This window comes from Myodes glareolus, chromosome 21 (assembly GCF_982192425.1).
Source record: "Myodes glareolus chromosome 21, mMyoGla1.1, whole genome shotgun sequence".
Lineage (NCBI taxonomy): Eukaryota > Metazoa > Chordata > Mammalia > Rodentia > Cricetidae > Myodes > Myodes glareolus.
Window position 1 is genome coordinate 15,966,849 of NC_142046.1, and position 26,749 is coordinate 15,993,597.

At 48.4% G+C, this 26,749-nt stretch overlaps 1 protein-coding gene across 7 annotated transcripts in view; it reads right to left on the minus strand.

Moving 5' to 3' along the window:
• Rapgef1 (Rap guanine nucleotide exchange factor 1) overlaps positions 1-26,749 on the minus strand; it is a 119,108-nt gene that overhangs the window by 85,670 nt on the left and 6,689 nt on the right. Inside the window, exon 1 of one of the 7 annotated variants that reach the window (XM_085681437.2) lies at positions 10,823-11,049. The exons of 5 other annotated variants lie outside the window; for them this stretch is intronic. In XM_085681437.2, the coding sequence (XP_085537563.2) occupies positions 10,823-10,886 (64 nt within the window). In that variant the 5' untranslated portion in view covers positions 10,887-11,049. Of the gene's footprint in view, positions 1-10,822; positions 11,050-26,749 lie in introns of those variants that run through there. One more of the 7 variants, XM_048431907.3, reaches the window with a different exon arrangement.

Consider the following 26,749-nt stretch of genomic DNA (forward strand, 5'->3'; position numbering starts at 1 on the left):
TTGTAACTGTCTCAGAGGCAGGAGGATTTCCTTTAGGTCAGTTGGTGCCTCTGGCTGACTCAGGCTCCCAGGAATCTGTGAGAAAGGAGGGCAGGCGCAGTAGCTCAGCTCACCCACGTGTGTTTGGCAGGAAGCTTCAGATGCCTGCAGCATGAGGAATCTCTCAGCCCAAAAGAAAGTATTCAGAAGAGAAGGAAGGCAGAGGTCAAACAGAGACCAAGCTGATCCAGAGGAGAAGGTACTCCAGCTGGATATGAAGACCAGAGAGGTGGTGCAGGGCCATCATGGTGACAATCAGCTCATGCAGATCAACGTTTGTTTGTTTTTTAAAGATTCAGATCCAATAAAAAGGTTTTTACAAGCAGGGTGGTGGTAGGGCACGTATTTAATCCCAGCACTCAGGAGGCAGAGGCAGGTGGATCTCTGTGAGTTCAAGGCCAGCCTGGTCTACAAAGTGAATTCCAAGATAGTCAGGGACAGTCACAGAGAAACCCTGTCTTGAATCCCCCATCCCCCAAAAAAGGTTTTTATATAGCCTAGGCTAGCTTCCAACTTACAGTTCTACTGCCTCTGCTCCCATGTGCATCACCGTGGCTGCTTAGATGTTTACATTTCATGGGGATATAAAAAGAATAAAGCATATGTAACAGAGACCCCTTGCCTGACAATTCTGATGTGAATTGTCTGTCACAGATGGCTCCAGACACTTTCCAGGGGGACTGGAACTCCAGTTGAGCCCTGGATCCTAAGCACGCAGCTCAGCCAACAGCAGGCTGCAAACTGCAGCTTTAAACTAAAGACACCAAGCAGTGCACAGTTCCTGACAAACTGGGCAGAAAGGAAATAGCAACAGCCACTGCCCTGAGATGTGTCTGATAATACAAACTTGGGGAGAGTGATCAAGTGAACGACCGGGTAAGGAGCTACAGTAAAAGTGCTAGACAAGGACTCACTGACCAGTGACTTACAAGTTTACAGAGACCATAATCGCAGCTGACTCCAGGATGACCACTGATAGGCACTGGTTCACACACTCTGCCTCCTACTCCTCAGGTGACGTCAGCTGTTTCTACAGATGCACAAAGCCAGGCTGACAGAGTAAGAGATTTCAAGGTTCCACATAAGTATGCAGCAGGGGATTACTCACTGTGACTGCAAGTGACAACAGAAGAAAGACTACCTCTAACTCCAGCATCAGCTGTCTCGGCAGGGCAGGCCAGAGCAGAGTTCCCTCAGGACCTATTTCCTTGGTCTCCTCCAGGGAAGGTGCAACCTCCCTCCAAGAGGTCAAAGCTCTTTAGCTCCCCACATAGGCTAGACTTACCGATAGTCTGCCTCAGTCCAAAGAGGGTATTTGACATGTTTGCATGGAGATCTCTGCTTTCCAATCAAATGTCATCTCCTCAAAGACTGCAGAGCCAGCCCTACCCAGCCATCTCCTCAGAAGCTTTCCTAATAGGATGAGTTGCTGCTCTAAGTGGTGGGCATCAGCTGGGCACAGAGGAAACTGAAGGGCTGTGAGAGGCAGAAGTCAGGACACAGGCACAGCACAGCCACTGCAAGAGAACAGCCCTAGGCTGAATGACGTGTGACACCGCAGCAGCCCTCACACGCACTGAGTGGCCTATGGCACAGCTTCATGGGCATATTCTTCTTGCCTTCAGGAAGCTGAGGGGAAAAGACTGGCTCAAGGATATATTTGCCGGGATGGAGCCCAAGTTCTCGGATGCCACTGCATACAACCCTACCTTTTGGATTCTGCCCTTGGGAAGTCTGAAGCCCAATGTGCTGGCAGAAAAGGGCCAATCACACAAGTTTCAGCAGAAGAGGGCCTGAGCAGAGAAGATTAATCCCAAGTGGTTCCAAGCCAGGGGTAAGGGTGAGGCAGGGTAACAGCCGTCAGAAGGCCTGTGGGCAAGGAAGCTCAAGGAGGCTGTGTGTGGCTGTCTGGGATACTCAGCTGACAGGAAATGTGAAGGAATAACTGAGAGTAGAAATAGGAATTACTACCCGTCACAGTGACCCTGAGCTGTCCAGACATATGCAGTTTAACAGGCAGAACACAGCAAGACAATCCCCACTCCAGATCAATGCTCTTGATGAGACAACTAACAAACCATCGTTCCCCTGCTCAAAAGGAGAGAGACTGACACCATGGGAAGGTGAGACAGGGAAAGAAAGTATTCAGACACTAGAGACCATGTGTGGGCCCTGACTCCACCACCCACCATCCTGCAATCTTAAGCTTGGAGACCATGTTCTTACCTGGGCCTATACTGTGTAAGTCTACTACTGAGAGTTTCAGTAAGGCTCAATGCAACAGCATAGACCCCAGGGAACAGTGGCATACTGTATGCAGAACTGAGCCAAAGCATTCCCATCCTTGTACCCATACATCTTGGCAAGGTGATTTTACAATCTCCTATCAGGAGCCAGAAGTTGCTCCCTTCTCTTTTCCTCCCATTCCCTGGGAAGTCTGCCACTACTAAGTGACTGGCTGGAGACACAGAGAGGACTTCTGGCAGCTGTCTGCAGGTATTTGAGGGACAAGAGTCAGCAGTGCAGCCTAAACTGCCAGCTGCAGAAACACACACTAGATACTAGTTATATTTCAGTTCAGTAAGCGAAAGGAGACTGCCAGCAAGAGGTGCCTCAGGGAATGGCTGAGTGTGGTGAAGCTAGATTAGCAACTCCTACGGCCAGCGATTCTCCTCTTCACCACCTATCTAACGTTTCTACTGCAGAGCTCACACTATCATTTCATTTTAGGAGGATGTCCCTTGGGCCACCTCAGTGACTGCTATCTCAGGTCTCTGTTCTGTGCAGCAAAGCTGGAAACACTGTGCATGTTCCCAGTGGCCACTTCCTTGCTGTGACTCCCTTTGCTCGCCTATCTTCAAATTCCACTGGAGCCACCTGGAAAGGCCCAGTGACTGCTAAGTGCCAGGTCCTGCAGTCAGGTCTCAGTCCTTCGGTACTAGGACCCAACTCAGCACCACCTGGCACCTCAGCACCCTCTCTACACAGCAGCACTTTCCAAATCAGGTTTCCAGGAAACTCTGCCTGCCTCCCACTTTGCCCCTTGCTTCCAAGGAGGCCTTTCTTTTCTACTTGGTCTCTTCCACCCTTTCGAACGCTGGAGGCTTTGGAGCTCTTATCTTGGCCTCCGCCTCCAACTTAATTCTCAGATAAACTTGCCTACCTTTATGATGACAACTTTCAAAAAGCAACTCTTTTCTGAACTCTATGTTCTTCATTTTTGACTAAGTGTGTCTGGCCGTGCATGTGTGTGCCTGTGCTATGTAGCATATGTGCATATATGGAAACACTAGCAGAGGTCAGAGAAGGAGGCCAGGTGTCCTGCTCTATCACTCTGCCTTATTTCCTTGAGATAGGGGCTCTCACTGAACTTGGAGCTACAGTGACAGTCAGCAAGCCCAAGTAATCATCCTACTGGTCCCCACAATGCTAGGATAGCTAGTGTGGGCATATCCATACTTGATTTTTTATATGGGTGCTTGGGATTTGAACTCAGGTTTTTATGTAACCCACATTCTTTTGTTTTTCAAGACAAGGTCTCTCTGAGTAACAGTCCTGGTTGTCCTGGAACTCGCTCTTAGATCAGGCTGGCCTCAAACTCAGAGATCTGCCTGCCTCTGCCTTCCAAGTGCAGGGACTCACTGCCAATCTTCCCACATCCTTATATTCAACAACCTAAGAGCTCCTTTCTAGATTTCTCACAAACATCCCAAACTCAGCTGAGTTTCCACCAGTCCACAGTCTGCTCCGCTGGCCTCTTCAAGCTACCTGCTGCAGCAGCCCTGCAGATGTGCAGGTCAAAAGAGCTGCAGTTATCCTGGCTTTCCTCCCTCTTCCAAATGCCAGCCCAAACTCTCCATACCCAAAAGATCTCCCCACATCCTTTCTGCAGTTGTCTCCATTGGCCCCACATATTCATATGCTGTCACTCTCCAGACTAGCTTATCCCAGGATGCTCCCAGTTCAAGGTCCTCAGGTTGTTTCTTCTAGAGTATTCTAGCATGGGTATTTGCAACACGTGGGCATCCACCTTCTCCCTCCTATGTAGAACTAAGAATCCTGAACACTGAACATCCCCTGCCCTTCTCTGCCATGTACAGGACACCTGTCATCCATGACACTGGTTTGTGTACCAACTTGTAGACTCCAGGGGGCAGCACTGATTTGTGTATTCATTAGTCATCCTGTGAGCCTAAAACAGTGCCTGTGGCGCACACCTATCAATCTGAAATGGGAATAATGAAATTGACTTTTTTTTCTCTCACTGGAAACATTTTACTTTGGCTAGAACTCACTTGCCAGGTAGGATGATCCCACTATACTTAGTGCCACAGCCTATTCAATGGCAACGGGAACACCAAAGCCTCTGGTCTGGACAAGGTTCCAGAGCCTCCTCTCCTGATAATAAAAGCTTGGATGTGTGGGGTCAGCTGGACAGCAGAAGGCACAGCCAACCCATTCCAACTACAACGGTGGATGCTCTGTGTGATGCCATGTTCCCCCTCCAGTCTGGAAATCACAAGATTCTTCGACTTCCTGTGTGGGTGAGGGACATGTTGTTGACTACTAGAGGAGCAATGACCACAGAAAACATCCAAACCAAGAGACTCTGGAGGCCTGGGGTTGGTAAGCTGCCTATCACCCAGAATTCCACCAGCCACCTTTTGTGCAGGCTCCTGGTTTATAGCCTGCAACTGAAGAATGGTTTTCTTTTTAAAAGTTTATGTAAACACCTACATAATAGTCTTGACTTTGTTTCTTCTAAAACACCACCTGGTCCTTTGTGTTTACAGACCCTTAACACAGACAAACTATAAGACAAACCCCCCAGGTTTAGTCTTTCTTACAAGCAATCCTTGGAAAGTAACTGGAGATGCTGGTGGCTGCTATCAGCAGATAACGGGCAGCAGCCTCGACACAGCTGGAAAAGTCTTGAAACCTGAAAATGAATTCTACGCACGTTCCCAGGGTGAAGCACATTCAACAGCCAGTGGCTCAGGACAGACATTGTTCTAAATTTGGAGCTATCTGATGACAGAGCCAAGTTTCCTTCCCTTTTCTTACCCACACCCAAAACAACACCCCATACTTCTCATGAGAAAAATCCCTTTACACTTATAGTTTCCATTCCCATAGCAGATCCCTGCTGAATGAAAAACCAATTTATGGAAGGTTCGAGTTATAAGCCAACTGTGTACAAAAGGAAGCCACTGTGCGTGTCAATCTTTTGGTACCACATCTGCCACACAGGAAGCCACTGGCATTGCCTAATACCACAGCCCACCAGCTACTGGCCACTGCCAGACATGCTACTGTGTTGTATTGCATATGGTACATGTGACACATGCTGTGCGTTGTATTTTACAGGCATTACATTCTACATGTAAAATGTTTTACATGTTACAGAATATATGTAAATGTAACATGCAAATATGAAACAAGCCGTGCAGTGTGCTGTTTCCTGTCAGTACTGCACACATTGTCCCATCCCTGTTACAACAGTGGTGACAAGATCCAAGATGTAGGATTTCACATCCACCTCAATTCCTCCACTGTTAAAATTAGGTAACCATTTTAGAAGACCTTTACCTTCCTATCCCAAGACATGCAATTTCAAAAGGATGCCACATAACCTTCTGCTTTTAAACCCCTCCTTTCTAGACCCTCCTCATCCATCACATTTATTCACATTCTGAGGTGCTGCATGCATTGGTCCAAACTGCTCTCAAGCAAGCTAATTAAGAAGACCACAGCCATTTACTGTGGACGTATTTATTTATAGGCCAGCTCTCAAGGTCCTCCAGCCTTAGCCTTCTGTATGGATTACTGGTGTGTAACCACAACAACTCTATCTAATTTAGTGGCAGTGGAGCTGGGGCCTCATCACTTCTGAGCACTTGGGAAAAAAGGACAAGTTGGGTTGTTTGTCTCGCAGCCCATCAGTCAGCCCAATACTAACAATGCAAGCACTCCTGGGTTCATTCTACATCTCCCACAAGAGAGTAATTTCTAATAATCAGTACTCTTTGGGAGACAGAAGACAAAAGTTAATGACAACAAGTGGACATCCTTAAATAAAGCCTGATCCTTGTTCACTGAAACCTGGCACTTAAATGCAACCAAGGAAAGCCCAAAGCAAAGAACTGTGGGGAATAAGAGCGTTGTGACCAACAGCTTTCTCACGCTTTCCCTTGGATAACCCTTCACCGCGGCACTGCAAGTGCAGCTGACGTTTCCTAAGAAAATCTCAAAACAGATGGGACACTGGATGCTGATGGTGACCAACTGGGGAATTTACGTCTTACTTGTGAGATGTTAACAGACACCTCCCCTTTGAGAAAACAACATGGTGGGATCCTTAAAGCTATTTTTGTGTTCCTGTCTTGGGAATGTGATGCTGGGAACTTATCATAAGGAAACCATCCAACAGCATCACACAGCTCTGGTCCTGGAGCTCCTCAGTGTTGCCCACCTGCAGGAGCCAAAACGGCAGTGTCAGCATTCAACAGCAGATGGCTCATTTAACACAGTGTGCAACATTAACACAGTAGCATGCCACCATCATTACAGTAGCTACGGGGCCATACAGAAGCCTGACATCAAAGGGGGAAATTACACACACATACTTGTGACTATAGAAAAACATGGGTGTGTGCATGTTCAGGGCTCTGGAAAACAGCAGCAGCTAAAGTTTCTGTCCTTTGTGTTTTCTTCTGTATCTTAGCACTATTTTCCTTAATAATGTGTCATCATGGCTGAGGGTATGGCTCAGGGGCAGGCTGCTTGTCCACCATGCACAAAGCCCTGTGTTCCATCACCAGCACGAGGAAGATGGGAGGGATAACAAATAATGTAAGACTGTTTCATCTAAAGTAAAATGTACACTCTCTGTATCAGACTGCCAAATAACTGGAAAATGAGTATTCAACCCCGATACCCTAGTTTGAAGACATGCCACTGTGTAACTGGAAACAAACAAAACAGTAGTAGCCAGTAAGGGAGAATTGAGTCCCCTGAGTAAGTACTACAGGAGAAATATTCTGGGAGTTTTGCACCATAAACAATGGTGACCAGGGCACATGGACACTGGTATTAACCCCCAAAGAGTCCTTTATGAGTATCACCATGAGTCGGGCGGTGGCGGCGCACGCCTTGAATCCCAACACTCGGGAGGTAGAGACAGGCGGATCTCTGTGAGTTCGAGGTCAGCCTGGTCTACAAGAGCTAGTTCCAGGATAGGTTCTAAAACTACAGGGAAACCCTGTCTTGAAAAACCAAAAGACTATCACCATATCCTCTCATTGAGAGGAGGACACTGGTAGAGAACTATCTAAACTCACATAGCTGATGGCTCTAGGAGAGAGTTGACCTAAGGTCTATGCCCATGGACCCAGTAAATGCAGGGTTCTTTCCAGTGAGCAATGTATAATAACAAGCATTTCTAGCAAGCAGTATGCATTTGTTAAATTTGCTACTGTATAGTAAAGGTCTCATCTCCCTTAGACACCATGAAGCAGGCCTACAAATGTGAAGCTGGGTCTGTGGTCAGAGTGAGACGCTGGTCCTTGTGTGCTCTGGGTGGACATTTATGACTCGATGTGTGGATATCCAGCTGCATCAGATGCCTCTTCACTGCACATGCACGTCTAAACACCTCTGCTGGCTACAATCCAAATCTCTAAATCCACTCCTGCTGCGCTGAGGTAGAGCCTCCCACCCCCACCTATTCTCTGTCTGCTGGGTTCTTTCCCAGCACAGCAAGTCCACTTAGTCAGCCTATGAGCAGAAGCTTTTCATAGTCAGCCCTTCCTGGGAGGGTGTTAATTTCCCTGGCTACCACCCACACTGTGTGCAAACACTTACATCACTAGCATCTCCATTCACCAGCCTGGTGGCACTGGCTGCTGCGATCTTAGGGAGTGGGTAGGGTGGAAAGACTTCTCAGTGGTTAGGAGCACTGGCTGCTTTCCAGAGGACCTTGGTTCAGGTCCCAGCACCCACATGGTGATGCACAATCTATTTTAAGAAGATAATAACTAATTTGCAATTGTTGCACATCTGCCCGTGAGAGACTTCCTAGAGCCAATATAAGAAAGGAAGGATGAGTCTGCAGAGCAGCAGAGAGCTGGGACACCCACACCATCACACAACTTCAATTTTCCAACTTCCCCAGCCCACAACATGGAAACAAACTAATGAGAAGGGCACATAGGATTTCTTTAAAAATAGTCTTCAGAGCTGGGCAGTGTTGGCAGCACTTAATCCCAGCGCTCGGGAGGCAGAGGCAGGTGGATCTCTGTTGAGTTCTAAGTCAGCCTGGTCTACATAGTGAGTTCCAGGACAGCAAGGGATGTTACACAGAGAACCTTGTTTTGAAAAATCAAACAAATAAGTAAATGAATAAAAAATTTTAAAAAGTAAATAAAATAGCCTCTAGAACACAACAAGGCTTGACTCATCATCGCTGGCTCTGGCAATGTCTACTCAGAGTTCCAGCCATCACAGGGCAACAAGCTGGGAACAGTGACAGGAGCTCCTTGGGCTGCCCCAGCGGCAGCCACTGTGGACACTGCACTTTCCATTCATTCATCCATTCTCTAGTGTGTCAGAGACCCTGACTGTGTGGCATGGAGCCACCACTCACCCATCTACCAGGAAGGATCTCACGACCTCATTGAAAGAGGGCTGGAAATGGCCCTGAAGTCAGGGTCAGACAGACTTTTGAGAAGACAAGCGTGGTCCCAGGTGTACCCTAGATAAACCAACCCACCCTCTGAGAAAAAGCAAGTTGGAAAGCATGGATCACAGTTGTAAGGATCTATTCTGTCTCTTTAAGAGACAAGCCACTCCCACTCCCTCCCCTGTCTGCTGAGACAGGCTAATCTTCAGCTTCCAGCCTGAGTTCCTCCTCTTTTCTGTCTCCCTCTCGGAGAGGCAGCTTCTTCTTTCCCTTCCCCCTCTCTGCTCTTCTCCCCTTCTCCCCTCCCTTCCATAACCACTAACTAAATATTCAACCTCACTATGCATGGTGTGCTTATCCATGTTGCTGTCTCTCTCCCACTGCAGCCACCACGTGTCTCCCTGCCCTGGACCAGCCACGTCTCGGGGACCTGCAGCCATCCCTGCCTGGGACTGGCAGCTCTCAGGGCCCACTGCCACTGTTTGGGGACCTGCAGCATTTTTAATAATCCATTTCAACAGTGGCTCTGCTTGCTATGAATGAACTATCAACTATGGCCCTACAACTGCTCTCATTACAGTTAGTGAACAAAGCCAAACAAACCTCAAACCTTTCTGTAATTTTGTATGTAAATCCAGTTATTTCCAATGAAAAACAACACAAGTTAAGCTAAGTGAGTTTGTGCTTGCTTTTATTTCACACATGTAAAAACACATTGAAGAGAGCTGGGGATACGGCTCAGTGTGGGTGAAGCCTCTGGCTCCACCGTTTAACAGTGCACCACAAACCCATCACCTGGTTCCTGGCACTTGTTAAAATTTCTCCTATTTTGCTCATCTGGAAGTCCTCACTATCAAATGTATCATTCTGCTAAATTGTGTCAGGGTAATTACAGTAAGCATGGCTCTTTAAACACTCCAGTTTGACTATCCAAAACCAAGAGTGTTCCCCTACACTGCTCAGTACCAAGGAAAGTAAGGACAGAGGCTGAGGGTGCATGCAGCTCAGGGTTGCTTAGCAAGTTCCAAGTGTTGGATTCAATACCAAGCACCCAAGAGAGAAAGACGTGTTCCCAGCACAAGCCCCTAGCCACTTGCTATTCCGTCTTGTTAAACTGGGATCCAATGGAGTATTCTTCAAAGAAATAGCAGACAAGAGAATGATGAGGGACGCTCAGCAAGGCTAGAACTGAACAGCAAACTGACATCCCACCTATTTTCCCTTTTAAGTGGAGAACTTTCTCTAACCTGGTTCCAACAGATATTGCTAACATTCCCAGGCATTTCTTTCCAGTTGTTTCTTTATTCACAAACACACACTCAGTCATAGTTACATGGGGACTGCCAACCACAAACCAAGCATGACTGCAGCTGTTAGGCAAGACCTGGAAAGATGGCTAGGAGTGGTACACACTTGTAATCCCAGCACTGGGGAGGCCGAAACACAACTCCAAATCTGAGGCCAACCTCATAAGACAGCAAACTCAGGACCAGCACAGGCTAAATAGTGAGATCCTGTCCCCAAGTTCCGTAAGTGCCACCTCTGGCACACCTGCCAGGTACTAGCCTAGTGGGTTAGCACTACTGAAAGAAGTGTCTGAGGCAGAGCAGCCCCGTCACTGCTGAAGGTCATGTGTTGGTCCTGGGGCACTGTGGCAGTGCTATGGACCCATTCTTTCTTCCCTCAGAGCTACAGCCTGAGGGGCAGGGTTGGTGTTGAGAGAGATTGTTGCCTCTCATGGTGTGGAAAACAGGTGAACAGCATAGATATATATTTATCTTTGGGAAATGATACACACTTAGAAACTCTTAACAACATTCTTTACACCAAAAATAACACAAAACACTCCAACTCCTGGATAACAAAACTCTTGACTTGGATTAGAGCTTAAAAATTGAACGAAGTCAACACAGAAACTCCTGAGCTGAACCACCCACCAGTTACACGGGTCATTACAAAGAGATATGTGTTTCAGTCCTTAGAAAGGCCACAGACTGAGTTCGCTCTGATCTGGAAGGTAGCTTCCCAGGCTGATTCAGCTGGGCCAGGATCCCGGATAAGACCATCGTCTTGCTTCCTACAAAATGGGGGGAGTTTTCTTACCTTGTTTCCAGGGGTACAGATGGCTTTGTCTCAGGGGCTTCTGTTTTTCAATGGCATTGCCCATCCCTAAAACCAGCCGATCACAACAGCACCTTTCCCAGCCCAGGCGTCTCCACTGAATGGCGAGTAGGAACCAAGCCACTGGCTGAAAGGGGACTCATCCCTGGGATAACACACATGACCCAGCAGCCCCAGGCAGAGCCCCGGGAGGGCTGACACACCCTCTGGAGAAAGCAGGAACTCTGTCACTCTAAAAGGCCTCAGCTTCTTGCCTTTCAAATTCTTTGGTGGTACTGGGAGGAAACTAGAAGGAAGGGTGTTCCCGCCCCACCGGTGGCTGCAGTAATCACTGCATTCAGCAGCTCTTTCCTGGGGCTTCCTCTGACATCACTCACTATTCACGAGTACAGCAGTGGCCTGGAGAGCGGACTGCTCTCCTCCCGCTGCTGCTGCTGCTGCTTTCCCAGGGGAAGAAGAAGTTGGTGACCCAGGTGCTGAAAGTCACAAAGGGTCATTCTAGGGTGTGCAGTGAGGAACCTCGCACAGACCCTTATGCCACACCTTCTATTTAAGGTCTGTCTCAGCCCCATGACATGGTCCACATGGTCCACATGGTCCACATGGTCCGAGGAAACAGGCTGATCCCATTAACACTGTGTCTCCAAGAGAAAAACAAAACACTCAGATGCAAGAGATGTCTTCATTCACAAAGGACACAAAGTGCTAACACAGCCTTTCAGGGTATGCACCCCGAGTTCTAAACCTGACTCTATCTGAAGAACAATTTTCTGGAGAAGGCATCATGCCACCAGGTTTGCAGGAAGAAAACAAGGGCATGAAGTCTGAGGAAAGGAAGAAAAAAACCAAGGTGAGTGTCAAGTCTAACTTATTTCAACCCCCCACAGCAGAGGCTAGAAATGCTGCTAAGGGGTTCAGGACAAGAATGCCAGTCTGGACCCAGCCAGACCTTCAAACCCAGCTCTGCCACTGGTGTTGCCTATAAAGCCAGTAGCCTAAGTTTTCTGACCTGCTACGTAGACACCTCACCAGTCCACTTCTGTCACTTGCACTAGATTCACTTAGGAAAGCTTAGTACATGTTCTTCATGACTGTCTCCTAACTTCAGACTCTAAAGCTATAGCAGGTCAGAAGGGAAAGCACACAGGAGACACGTTCTGTGAAACTGGTTGGCATGGCATAGAAGCAAACTGAAGGAGCCTGAAGACAGCACCCAAAAGCAGAACCACAGAAAAGCTTAGCGCTCTTTCCACCCCAGGTGCTGCTCCAGCTAGCCCTGGAGAAGGGCCCACTAAATGAGGCAGGATGGGGAAGGACCTCACTGCAGCTCTAAGAGATCCTCAGGTGCTGTGTTTTCCTCCATCCGTACAGAACACATTTCAGAAAATCACAGCCTGAGCTTCCAAACTTGGCAAAACAAAATCATACCCAGTGCATCTTTCCAAGATTGATGCAGAAATGAGAAGCAAGAGGGCCCTGAGACACCCCCCAGTCACAGCGCAACCACACACTGGACAAACCAACAGCAGGAACTGCATGCCTGTGTAGTGCAGCAAAGCTGCATGTCAGTCAAGACTGATTTAAACCCAGCTTGACTCCTGCTAGCCACACCTGACCCTTTTCATGAGCTGGAGTAACTTCATCTGTCTCTATTAAACACCTTTCCTCAGGGAAGTTCCAGCTACAAATATGCCATCTGATCTCGCTTCTTCTACGCTATGTGCGGTTTAATATAGGTTCAAAACCAACACACTAAAGAGGATCTGGTTAGATCCTGTATTTTTAACATCTTCCATTTAGACAAAGTTTTATTTTATTAGCATTTGGCAAATAACTCATGCAGCTGCCCACTAGGACAAGATTGTGTCAGAAGTTGTACTTGGCATGGCTGAAGTGTGGATGGGGATGGAGAGGTGACGGAGACAACAGTGAGAAGTCCCCACGCTGGACCAGGTTAACTACACAGAAACTTCTGCCCTGGTGTGTCACCCACATCACCACTGCCCCTACTGCTCTAGAAAGTCACTGATGCGGGGATCTGATTATGATGGATCCACTGGATCCACACGGTGTATGGGCTCAGGGCTGGTGAGATGCTTCAGTAGGTGAAAGTACTTGCCTCAAAAAGCCTGATGACCTGAGTGAGGTCCCCTAGAAATCCATGGTGGAGGACTCCTGAAAGTTGTCCTTTGGCTGTCACACATGTACAGGGCATGTGTTCTCTCACTGATGCAAGTGCATGCCCACACTCACAGATATATATACTCACATGTCTCTCTATATATACAATAATAATAACAACAGCAAATGTGTACAGAGCTGGGCTCAGGTTCTGCCTTGTTAGTTCTGAGCTGTTATTCTGGTGGCAGGGTTTCCATGAGCAAATGAACTCAAGATCCAAATAGTATATCTACGGCTAACACTGGCAAACAAACAGAGCTTTCACAAGAGCACAATTTTCTTGAAGACCTGGTAGTTCAACCACTTCTGAGACAACCCTGGTTACAAATGTTCAAACCTGTGCTGCTTCAGTGGGGTAGGGAAGATAAGCAGAATAGTCCATTTTTAAGGATTCCCCTGAATTGTCAAGTCAGAGAAAGTATCCCTAGAAACATCCCAGAAGGTAAATATATTTGTCAATCAAGACTGCCTGCCACTTCCCATGCAGAGAGCCAACAGGAGATGTTCACAGGAGGATGAGACAAAACCTGAAGGACAGCGGGACATGGTAGCTCCAGCCTGTGATTGCAGCACTTAACAGGCCAAAAGAGGAGGATCACATGAGTCCAAGACCACCAGCCTAGGCTACACTGTGAGTTCCAGGCCAGCTGTAATACAGGAAAAACCCTGACTCAAAGACCAAAGCAGACAAGAGCCAGTGCCACCAGAGTGCCACCACGGCCATGCTTCCCATGTCCCACAAACACCAGAAGGCACCAGGAGTGCACCTCTTTCACACTACTGGGAAGCAGAGGGGTGTGGTGGGAGATCATCCTTGCCTAGGAAAAACTTCCTCCTGACTAGAGAAGGAGGAGGACAGGGGCAGAAACTGGCTTTGGGGACAGCTGGCCTGGTTTAAAGCTCTGAGCTTACTTCTGAGCTGGTGAACTGTGACACAGAAAGGAATCAAAGCACCGCTCTGAACCTTATTTTCTCATGTATGTAAGCTGTATACTATCAAGTCACCCAGCCACCCCTGGAAAGGCAGCTCTAAAGGCTGAAAAGCTCTAAAGTAAGAAGTTACAAAGTGTTGGCACATAGCAGGCCCTTAATGAAGAGCAGCTACTGTTGCTGGTTTCATTGTGATTATCTACAAACTACAAGCCTTGGCTACAACTGGAAGGAAAGATTTACCCTCCCAAGAGCTGACCCTTGGAGCCCAGAGCTGCTGCTGCACTGCTAAATACTCACTTCCCTCACATAACTAAACTGACACTTCACCTGTGAGCATCTGAGCCACGGGAATATTTTGATTGTGGGAAGCAACATAAACCAGAAATGTAACACTGTGGCCTAAAGTTTGAAACATTTTAGGGAGAGTCCTCCCCTCAGCTCCCTTCATGAACTGCAGGGTGCAGAAGAAATTTAAGCCAGGGTTGTACAGGGCACTGCTCACTGTCAGGATACTGACTGAAATGGCTCAGAAAGGAAAAGCCCTGCAGGAGGTGCCAGTGTGGGGTACCCCCACAGGGGCAAAGAAACAGCTGGGGGGGGGCTCTTGGGTGGTGCTCAAGAGCTGACACCCAGCTTTGTGTGTGTGTCTGTCTGCCGGGAGGAAAGTCTGATGCTGGTCATTTCCCTCCTGGAGAAAATACAACAATACGAGGAAGCACAGAGCCTGGTGGGAATGTTCCATGGGGGAGGGGTGGGGTAGAGAACCTGTTCTGCACACGCTCAAAAGGCTGAGCAGAGCAAGGGTCAGATGTCAAGGTCAGGCATGAGGCAGAGCTCATGGGCCAAATTTTTGGGTCATCTGCTGATATCCCACACAGCAAGCAAAGGCCCTTGGGCAGAGCATGTCACAGAAGAACCAGGATCCTCTTCTGAGACTTGTGCATACTCACGGCAAGCTTCAGAATGAGGCTTAAGCATCAGATGACACACACAAGTCATTTGATTACCATGCTGAAAGGCATGCTGGGGAAGCACAGCACCTAATCCAATCAGCAGGTGAGGAAAGGAAAAAGGATGAAAATTGAAGGATGGACAGCAGGGTGGTCCAATGTCACTGAAAGTACACAAAGGAAGTAGTGAGCACGGGAGAGGTAAAGGAGGGGTCTTTCCTTAAAGTGTTACATCATATTCATGTATTTTTCTGGGAAGGGAAGTTCATGGTTTTCACCACCTCAAAAGGCTCTAAAAAGTCAAGAATCACCAAGTTTGTCTAAATCACTTCAATGAAGTGGGGAAACTGAGTGTCTTAGTTATGATTCTGTTACTGTGATAAAACACCATGACCAAGGTGACTTAGAAAGCTTGGAGGCTAAGAGTTCAGAAAGTTAAGAGTCCATGGTCATCATGTCAGGCAGCAGGGCAGCAAGAAGGCTGGCATGGCCCTGGAACAGTGAATGGCCGAAAGCTGATATCCTGACCCAGAGGCAGCAGGGAGAGGGTTGCTAACTGGAAATGGTGTGGGCTTTTGATACCACACAAATACCCCTTCCTCTCATGACACATGTCCTCCAAAAAGCCACATCTCCTAATCCTCAAACGACTCCCAGGATGGCAGACAACCTGTGGATGAGTCTCAGGGAGTGAGGCTCCATAGCTGGTTCAGGCTTTGTTTCTGCAGAGCACCTGTCCGCCACTGTGAGCTCAATCCTGAGAGCTGGAGGTGCCCCAATGAGTCAACTGTGCTGCTTGCTGGTAGAACCAGAAGGGAGCTATACACTGGCATGACCTGTGAGTAGCTCACCTGTTGCAGACCTCAAATTGGCCCCTCTCCTCCCAGACCCCTTGAGATGGCTGGTCTTCAGGGATCTCTTGGCAATGGAGACTCTAAATGGGGACCATGCAGAAACTACTGTGGCTGCAACAGACATCTGGCCTCCCCGAGGCTGCTATTCTGCCAGGACTACAGGCTCTGAGGCCAGGAAGGAGAACAAAGCCCACCTGGATTCCTCAGCTCTGCCTAGAATTGGAAGGAAGGCTGTTTGTTGGGTTTTGTTTGCTTATAAACAGGATCTCCTGTAGCCCAGGCTGGCCTTGAACTCCTGCCTCTTACATCCCAAGTTCCAGGGTTACAGATATGCTCCAATACAACTGGTTTTAGAAGGAAGTTTTAAAAACTAAGCAGAAATGATTGGCCATATTTAGATGGCATTGAACTATTGGGGGGGGGCACTAAGCACACACAGAATCCTCGCACCCTCAGGGCTTCCTGGAATACCTGGAGTAAGTCTGGAATGTTGATATTCAGAAGCCTTTGAAGCTTGGCCCTCACACTACCTCCCTCCCTCTGCCACTCCCGCCTCATACCTAATGTATGTCCTGGTGAAGCACTCACTTCTCACCTCTGCAGTTGACTCTCAATGGAGTCCCATAATCTGTCCCACTGAGGGGCAATGCTGCTCTAAGAGAGGCTAGACACCTCTTCTACCACCTCTGAAGTTTAGCTGCTGACTCCTGACCTGAACCTCTCTTAACTTCAAGTCAGGAGAGCAGCATTGGCAAAGGCTGAATGGCAGGAGAAGGTAAGGGATAAGGCTGACATGAGCTAAGGGCAAAAAACAGGGTCAGGTGGCTAAGATACACAGGCAGGTCCAATCTACCCTCTAGTAGCTAAATGATAAACAGTCATTTCTGAGGCAAGAATGGAAACCAAGTGACCAGCTACAAGGGAACTGCAGAGACCAGTAACCTCATAAACTATCCAGGATAGTAAGATAACAAGGATGATTCAGACTTCTGGGCCGGGGGGGGGGGGGGGGTCCAAGATGCAATGAGCAGGCCTCGGACTGGCAGTACTGTGGTCCCAGAACTCAAGAGGCTAAAGCAGGAGAATCCCGCATTTAGGACCAGCCTCGACTAGGTGGGAAGCTTGGAAGGTGGCCCACAACGTCTGGATACATGTGCTATGCTCTTAGGGATGTGTGGTGTGCCCCTCAAATTCACAGTCAAGTTGTAATCCCAGTAAGTGGTTCATGAGATGATTGACTGGTGAGGACAGAACCCACATGTGCGGGCAGAGAGAGACTCCTGGTCCCTTCCATGTGAGGACGCAGCAAGAAGGTACCATCTTTGGACAAGAAAAAAAGAGGGGCTGAAAATAGATATTTGGGGACAGGCTCTGTTAAGAACAGTGGTTCTCAACCTTTTTAATAAATGCTACAACCTTTAACGCAGTTCCTCACAGTGTGGTGACCCCAACTATAAAGCTTTGTTGTTGCTACCTCATAACTGTAATTTTACTGCTGTTGTGAATCGTACTATAATTATACTTAGAGGTTTGCCAGAGGGGTCACGACCCTTAGATTGAGAACCACTGGTTTAGAGGGCCTGGATCATCTGGAGAGGGATCAGAGGTCTCACCCCAGGACATTCCAAACTGAAGAGTTCAAGAGAGTGAAGACCCTGCACTAAAGGGCTGGGAGAAAGCCGCCTGCCCTTCTGGGGAGCATCTGGACCGGAAGAAGCCTGTCAGTATTTACCACCACACTGGGAGACGGTTGCTGTGCTATGTGGCTTCCAACAGATTTAAACTTTGTGTTCAAACTAGATGTTTAGCTTTAAAATGTCTTGTTTATCATGATGACTCATACATCATCTTAATTAATTAGCTAATATCCCAAGGCACACTATACATTAAGTGGGAGATACATCAGTTTTTTCACGGCAGCTAAACTGTTGACCACCTTCTTGTCAGAGCTAATTAGACGGCTGCTGTGTTCTCCGTCTGGTCTACTGAGGAAAACAGGCCTCGCTCTCTCTCAGAACCATCTTTAGACTGCAGTGGCTTTGGGAGAATGTTTTAAGCTACTTCACATTACCAGGGTTTGTTTCAGTGCCAGGCAGGGACTTCCACTTAGCTCTCCCATGTGCCAGCAGGACCAGTTGTCTGAGCCATCAGAGCTGCCATTTGTCACCCATTCCTAATGTGTTCCCACATTGTGCTAATGGAGAGGGGTTCATTCTGTAGCCACTGCTCCCATGGAGAGGAATGGGAAGGGCACTAGGGATCTGATCTAAGCAGTGAAAAACTGCCCTTAGAACAGCAGAATGACAACACACTGGTATCCTCCCAGCAATGTCGCCAGGAGCCAGAGCAGTACTGCTGATTGGGTGACAACCTAAAGCCCTGATGATTCATCCAATCTGACTTCAATCTCCACAAGGTAGAAGGAGAGAACTGACCCTTCACATTGTTCTCTGACCTCCACATGCACAGATGTACATACTTACACGTACACACACACACACTCAATGTACTGCATATATAATATTAAAAACATTACAAATAATTTTTAAAGAGATGTAATTTGACACAGATTCTATTCTTGTCTCCATCCACTCCATAGAACAGGAGTTTTGCTTAACCTTAACCTGCTTAACCTTTCCCATATGGAAGATGAGTTTTAGCTGTCTGTATACACTCATTGTTCTTAAACCCAGCTCTTCCAGATTTTGATGCTCACCTGGCTTGAGTAAATGGGATGTGGGAAGTAGCAGACATTTCTGGGGAGAAAGGAACTAACAGGAATGCACAGACTCATTAAGAACCCTCCGAAACTAAGCCTATACTGGAGCCGGCATATTTCTGCACTGGGTCTCTCAAAGCAACCTGGCCCCTCTGCAATACAAGCTGTGTGCACACGTTTGTGACAGCATTTCCCATCTGCCCCAGGATGCTGAGATGGTTGGAGTTCCGAGCAGTCAGCACTTCCATCTGTCAATGTCCACATGAGCAGGGACCCCTCAGTGACTTTCTTCACTGGGAGGTTATAATGGGGACATTTATAAGCAAAGATCCAGAACCAGCCCTTGAACCAATGCTGTGCCTCAGCAAGACATGGTGGCACCTGCCTGCTGTCCCAGCATCAAGAAGTTGAAGCAGGAGGGTTGTGAGCTCCAAGGCCAGCCTGGGCTCCAAAGCAAGACCCTGTTTTGAAAACAAACAAAAGGCTGGGGGGAGGGGCGTGAGCAGGGAACCCAGATGGGATAGGTGTCCAAGCTCCTCCTGTCATGTTTCCTACAGAGCAAGCACTTGGGAAATCAGCAGACGGAGTCATCATGCTCCAGTGTGGCCCTGGACATATACTTTCTTGAAGCATCCACTCTGTTAGTGCGTTTCCTTTATGAAACAGTTTTTCTTACATTTGCTGATGTGTTCATGTCCACCCAGCAGCTGGCCAGCCACGGGACTGTAATGACAGCATAGGCCAGAGACTCAAGGGTGATCTCAGACTGAAGCTCTGCAGAGCTGCTAGCCATCTAACAGGGCCCTCGGGGCTGGAATTTCTGAGGAAGACTTGGCCTTCCTTCTGTCTAGATTCTTCTCCCTCTGCCCCTCCCATAAGTCAGTCATAATTTCTTAGGAATGTGGCCAACAGCTTGAGATTCTGCCAGAGTTCACAGTGCCTGCCACCTGCACCCTCAACTCCGAGGAACTGCCTAGTACACAGTGCTGAGAAGTCCAGGCTTCAGTAGCTAGCTGCTCCAGCACTATGGGCCAGACTACGACATCCCAAGGGTGAAGCCCAGCTGCACATTCATACCCTCTGACGGCCTCAGAATATAGATACAACACAGGAACACAACTTGATCCAGTGCCTGGGCAGTTCCTGGAGGTGGAGACTGGGATGGGACTGGGTTGGGGTCAACCAGAGCTGAAAAGCCCAGATGGTAGCAAGACCTCTACGCAGTAGTCTAGTATCTGCTCTGGCTTACAGGCTTCCTGATCACAAAGGTTCCTCAAGGACCAGGCCCACTACAGGAGCCACTGTACCCAGCAGGTCCTTCACCCAGTGCCCCTCCCAGCCCAGATACAGCCCATCAAGCAGCAGTCACATGCCCTCTAACACAGCCACGACAGGCTGCTGCTTTAAAACTGATTTGATATAATCTACTGTCGAAGGATAAGAAGGATAGATGCACGCTCTGAAACTGATGAGTTTGGGGGCAGAGCTCTGTGGCAGACTGCCCTGAAAACAAGTGTGGTCAAATATGTTGGCATGTTGTTGCTCTTGTTTTCCTCCAGATACAGTTCCTTGGTGTTGCCCAGGCTGTCCTGGAACTCAAGAAATCCCCCTGCCTTTGCCTTCTGAGCACTGGGATCAAAGGTGTGCACCACTACCACCCTGTGGTAAATATGTTTAAAGTGATCACCGGAGCCATGCTGCATCACCACCACCTCCACAAGATCTTCACCTTGCAAAACCAACTGTTTATTAGCCAACTCTACCAGCCTTCCCTTGTCCAGTGCCTGTACCATTCTGCTTCATCAATGTGATTTTTACCAAGTTAAGATCCCACAAAAGTGAAGCCACATGGCACCTGCTTCTGTGTCTGGCTTACTTCACTTGGTGCCCTCAGATTTATCCACAGTACAGCACATTAGACTTCCTTTCTATTTTGAAGGCTAAGTACTATTCTACCATGTGGATGACTGCTCATTTATCTATTCACCCATGAATGGCCATAGGGGCGTTGTCTACCTTTTGGCAATAATGACGAATGCTGCTGTAAAGGGTGGGAGGCTCTCCAAGACGCTGCTTTTAGCACTCTTCTGGGTATGTAGGAAGTGGGCTTGCTACATGTGTGCTAATTCTACTTCTGAGGAACTACAGTCTTCCACTTCATGTTCTGCCAACTCAAGGTTTCACTTTTCCCCATGATGTTGTTCCCAGCATTTTTGAAAGAAACCATCCTTGTGTGAGGCTGTTCTCACGGTAGTTTTGAGTTATGTTTCCCTAATGATTAATAATTCTGTGCATATTCATGAGCTCACTGGCTGTTTTCACAGTTTCTTTGAGAAAATGTCTATTTGATCTTTTGTCCATTTTTAACAATTAAGTTGTTGTGGTGGTCTGTGTTGTCACCAAAAGCCATGCAGAAGTCCACGATCCATGTTCAGGAAGACTGTAAAGAGCAGGAAGCTATGTTTGCAGTGGTATTAATGACTACAGATGCACAGCTGAGAAAGGACACAGACGGCTTCTGTGACAATCCCTATCCCCACCCCCCAAAAAGTAACAGCCTAGACAGAAAACTATCTAAGAGAACTCTTAAAAATGGTGGTAAAGATGCTGAAGTGTGGCTCTCCACAACTGAGGGCTTCTGGAAGGGGTGCAGGAGGGGAAGGACTCAGGTATCTTTAAGGCGCTGGCCACCAGGAGTGTGACCACGCACCAGTGAGTAAACGGTCAATGTGTTTCCTCCTCCTCCTCCTCCTCCTCCTCCTCCTCCTCCTCCTCCTCCTCCTCCTTCTTCTTCTTCCTCTTCCTCTTCCTTCTCCAACTCCTCCTTCTTCATGGAGGTAGAGGGTAGGTTGTCACAAAGAGGAGGACTTGGGAGGACTGGGAAGTGAGTGTGATGGGTGCATGATATGAAATTCTCAAATAATAAAAATATTATATTTGAAAAAATGTCCAAATAAAACAGCATAAGATAAAGCTGTTTTGTTGGTCATTGTTTATCACCTGTTCCTCAGAAACACCTAAGTGGCTAACCAAGGTCAAATTCTCAAACAGATAAACAAACCAATAGAATGGAATATTATACAGCACTAAAAAGGAACAAGCTGGAGATAAACATAAGGACCTGGTGAGTGCAGAGGAAAGAACCCAATGTCCACAAATATAGCTGGATGGTCACATTTCCACAGGGACGGATGGAAGAGAGCTCAGTGGTCACTGAGGTTGGGAGAGTTTGATCCAGAGATTTTGCAAAAAGGTTCTCCTAGGGTGGTGGCATGGCTGGACCTCCTGTGTGTGACAGGCTTAAACAGATCTGCCTGTGCTGAGCGCAGAGGTTTATGGTGTGAGTTTTAGAGCGTTCTCACTCAGAAAAGGAAAGCTCCCTTTGCTTACAAAGACCTGGCTACAAGCAAGCATCATTCCTGGGACCTAGCAACCCTCAGGGGTGCATGGGGACTGACTTGAACCCAGTCAGTGGGACACAAATGCTCTATCACGTAAGAGGAGGGATTCATGGCAGGATGGCAGGAGAGAGAACGTGAGTATCAAGTTTCCTCTAGAGAGTGACCATTCACACACGCTCCAGCAGACCCACAGCCCCCCTACCCCGTTCAGAGGGACTCAGAGGACGCAGAGATGCTGCAGCACCAGGTCAATTTGTTTCCAGTCTGGTGGTGACTTCCGCAACAGAAGGCGTTCTCAACCTATGAAGCTGGGGCCTGAGAACTTTGGCCACTGTAGCCCAGAGTGGGAGTACAGAGCAGGTTCCTCTGCTTCCGACACAAAATCAGCTCCTGCAAGCTCTCATGTTCAGGGCGGCCATGCAGAAGAGCATGTTTTTGATCCAGCCCAGGTCTTGGTCCTGTGATGAGCGCAGAGAACCAGTTTGTGTCGGTGCTCTGGACAAGTCCAGGCAGAGGCACAAATGCTAATGAAGCGGAGGTCCTGCAGCTCCAGGACCGGATGAAGGGAAGGCTGAACAGCTTCATCTCCCCAGACAACACAGTGCTTCCTGCCAGCAGGGGGCCTGGGGTCTACACACCCACTTGCAGGACACAGGTGACCCTGGGAGGAGGGAGGAGAACACAGGGCAGGGACCACCAAGGCAAGGCACTCCAGGTCATTTGTAAATTACCTATCACAAAGACCTCAATGACAGAGAGTTTGTTAGCAATCACAGAACAAAAACAACACGCTGTGAGAGCTGAGATCAGCCCTAGGAGGGGAAACTGAGCCCTGCCACAGCCTTCAAGTTAGTTCCTTCTAGACTAGAATCGCGTCAGGACAGTCCTCATCCCCTCTACAGCATGGCCAGCCTGTGTGACTTAGGTGAGACCCAGCTCCTCTTAGCATAGGGATCTTCCCCAAAGCCCTAACTCTAACCAGGTGAGGTTCAGTGGTAGAGTGCTCAGCTTACACGAGGTCCAGCCACACCATCCCACCCTACCCTGGATCCGAGACTCCAAAGCACCTCAATAATCAGAGACCACCTTTCCTCTGAGGACTGAAGTATAAAAATTTATTTACCCAATCAGTAGTTTTAAAGAAATTCTATTTTAGGGCAGGAGGGCCCTTAAGTAAGAACAAGGCTAATGTCGACTAAATATTTCTCAAGTGCTAAGACTCAGCTAGAACCCTGAGCCACTTCATGGACTCTTCCCTTCGGCAGACCCACTGAAATGAAAACGATCCCACAGCCTCCTCACAGACAAACCCTGGTTCTGGGCCCAAAGGCCCATCCATACTCAACCACTTCTTTGTACCTGCTTGACCTGTCATTTTACAGATGAAGACAGTTAAGAGCTCACAGGACTCTGCCCCAGTGCACTGGTGCAGTCTTGGGGTCACAAGGGCTTCTTGTAGCCCTTGCCCAGAATCTCCCTGCCTCTACCATAGAGGAATGTATGAAAGGCTCAGCTTCCTGCAGTCAACACAAGCACCAGCTGGTCGACCCCCGAACTTCTGCAGGGCTGCCTGCTAGGCAGTGAGTGACACCCACCAGGGCTGCTTATCACTCCTACTGCACCACACCACTCCCAAGCTGCTTTGTGGAAACCACTTCTGAACTGAGTAGCCAGAGACTGCTTTGCAAGTCTGTAGGCCGATGTACAGCAGTCCTGCAGAGATGCAGGAAAGCCCCAGGGAAGTCCCTAGCCATGTTGTTTCTAAGCAATGGTAATAGCGGTGCCTCTGAGACACCCCTGTGACTAAGCAGACCAGCACTGAACCCAGGGTCCAGATACAAGGGGGGGGGGGGGGCTAAACCAGTCCCTGCAGTGTATGCCTGTCACTTCCCCTGATGCTGCCTTCCTTTCTACAGTTGTCAAATGGTTCCACCACCTGTCTCTTCTCCCAGGAAGAGGAGAAATCAATCAAGCACCTATCTGAAGGTCCAGCTCCTAGCACAGGGTCTGCACATAAGAGAAAGTGACCACCAGTCACCATCTCTCTCCCCTAGAACAATGCTGTGCAGCTCCAACACCTTAGATGAGAGAGCCAACAGAACCTAAAACGACAAAAGAAGCTTGTACCCGTGGAATACTTGGGAAGCTAGGGAGGACTGCACCACATGCATTTGTCATTTGTTATGATGGGTAGTCAGAGCCACGCACGTCCACAGGGCTGAGGAGGTGGCTCAGTGGTAGGAACATTTGCTTCTCAAGCAGGAGGACCTGAGTTTGGACTTCCAGCACCCATGTCAAAGGCTAAGTCTGGCCACAGGCACAAGCCTATGACCCAGTGCTTGGGGTTGGAGGAATAGAGACAGAAGGATCCCTGGGGCTTGCTGGCTATCAGCCTCGCCGGAACACCATCAGCAAGCCCAGCACTTGAGAAGCGAAGGCAGAAGGACCAGGTGCGTTTGAGGTTAGTCTCAGCTGTATAATAAATCTGAGACCAGTCTGCGCTCCATGGTCCCTATCTCGACAACAGAAAGAAACTGTTAGCAAGCAACTGTGTCCAACCCACCACTAGCACTACTACACAGCCAGCATGAGGAAGGGCCTCTCCACAGAGCACAGACTCTAGCACTCTGAAGCTTGAGGCAGGAGGACTGCTGTGAGTTTGAGCTCTGCCTGTGCTACAGTGGGTTCAAGGCCAGCCTAGGATATGCAGCAAACCCCTGTCTCAAAAACAAAACAAGGAGGGAGGAAGGGAGGACAGGGGTGGAGTGCTGGGGTTGGGTGAAGGTAGGGGTGAATGTAATTTCTATACAGAACAGCTTCTTCTCAAGTTCCCTGTCGCACTTCATCCACAATCTGATAGCAGTCACCTCTCAAGCAGAGGAGCATCTGGAAACAGGTAAGTCTGTCTCTGTCATGTCACAGAGCTAAGAAAGGACAGGTGTCCAGAACCTAGTGAGACCCAGGTAAGTACTGCGCATGCCTGTGGGCTTTTCCTTCTGCCACACTCCACTGTATGCGTGTACATCTTAACTCCAATAACAGTCCGCAGCTTGGAGTGCTCTACAGAACAGTAAGTACCTTTCCTCCACTGTGAAGATGAAGTCACATGTGTGGAATGCTTTTGGCAGAGCCTGGTACCAGCACGTGGTAAGTGCCTAATGACTGTTAGCTGCTACTATTATTTTTACTTACTAAAAGGAGGGGCTGAGAGACACCAATTCCAAGGTCCCCACACAATCATCCATCTATCTGTTCACAACCAGCTACTTGAAGGAGGACAGGCACATGGGACTATCCATAACCAGCAAATAAATACTATTATTGTCTCCAGCCAGGAGTCTTGTTTGCTCCAGGTCAGTGCAGTGGTCTGGAGGCAGCAGTTCATGGGGCTTCAGCTGTCCTGCCTTCTCACTCCACACCCACCTCCCAGTACATGCAGCATCACCCTCCTGCTCTGCTTTATTTAACCCCGATTACATCTATTTATGTTTTAGGGGGGTACTATGGCACACACAGGACAACGTGTGGGAGTCAGGTCTCTCCTTCCATCATACGAGACCAGGGATTGAACTCATGATGTCAGACTTGATAGCAAGTCCTTTAGCTGGTGAGCCATCTTGCTGTGTGCCCGAGAGCCACACCTGCCCGGTCATACCAATGATGAATAATTATAAAAGCTATAAAGTGGAGGCTGGAGAAATGGCTCAGTGGTTAAGAGCACTTTCTACTCTTACAGGGAACCTAGCTTCAGTACCCAGTACCCACATGGCGCCTCACAACCAGTTCCAGACAGACATCCTCTTCTGATCTCCATAGGCTCGTGTATGCATATGGTACACATACGTGTGTTCAGGCTACACACACACACACACACACACACACACACACACACACTATTTTTTTAATCTATAAAGTAAACTACTCAAACAGGCGCTAGTTCTTGGCCAGCAGGCCTCATTTCCATACTTTCAAAGCAGGTTTGACACGAAACTTAATTTGTAGTGAAATGACTGGTTCTGGCAGGCAGGGCCAATTGGTGCAGCGGGCTAGCTAGCTTCAGGGGCAGGAATGTATTTAGTAGGCAGCATGAAGGACTCTGGATCATGTACCAGGCAAGAAGGAAAGACATAAAAAGAGGAACTGCCACCATAGACCCAGGATCTCTAGGTCACCCAGGCCAGCCTCCCACTGCATCTCAGCTGACACAACACACCCAGACCTCATGACTGAAACAAAAGAGGGGACAGTCCATCCTCCCCAACCCCTCAGGACAGCAGGTACCTCCAGTCATTCATGAGTAGAGCCAGGAAATGCTAAAGAATATTCCAAGAGCCATTGTATGGCATCAAGCAGGACGCCTGCCTACAAGGGGCTTGCTACGGTTACTACCTTGGCAGGGCTGGCAGTCCCACTGCTGGGTAAATGCCAGCATAGTGACTGCTCTCCACTGCAAAGCAAGCAGTGACTAAAATGGGGGCTTGGAGTGCATGCTGGCAAGTAGCAGTCTATAGAGCTAAGTGGGGCTCTGCCTCACCCTGGCCTAGCACTCTGAAAATCTGCTCTTCCTTTCACAACATGGGACTTGAATCCAGGGTCTTATTTTTGTTTTTTAAAAGACTTCTTTATTTTTCCCTATGTATACGGGAACTTTGCATATGTTTGTATGTCTGTGCATCATGTGCATGCTGTGCCCGAGACCAGGAGGGCATCAGATCCTCTGGAACTGAAGTTCCAGGTGTGAGCCATCATGAGTGCTAAAAACTGAATCTGGGTCCGCTGCAAAAAGCAACCAGAGGAGTCCTGTGCATGCAAGTATACACTCCAGTGCTGAGCTACACTCAGGCTCTTCTCCCTTGGCTGGTTCACGATCA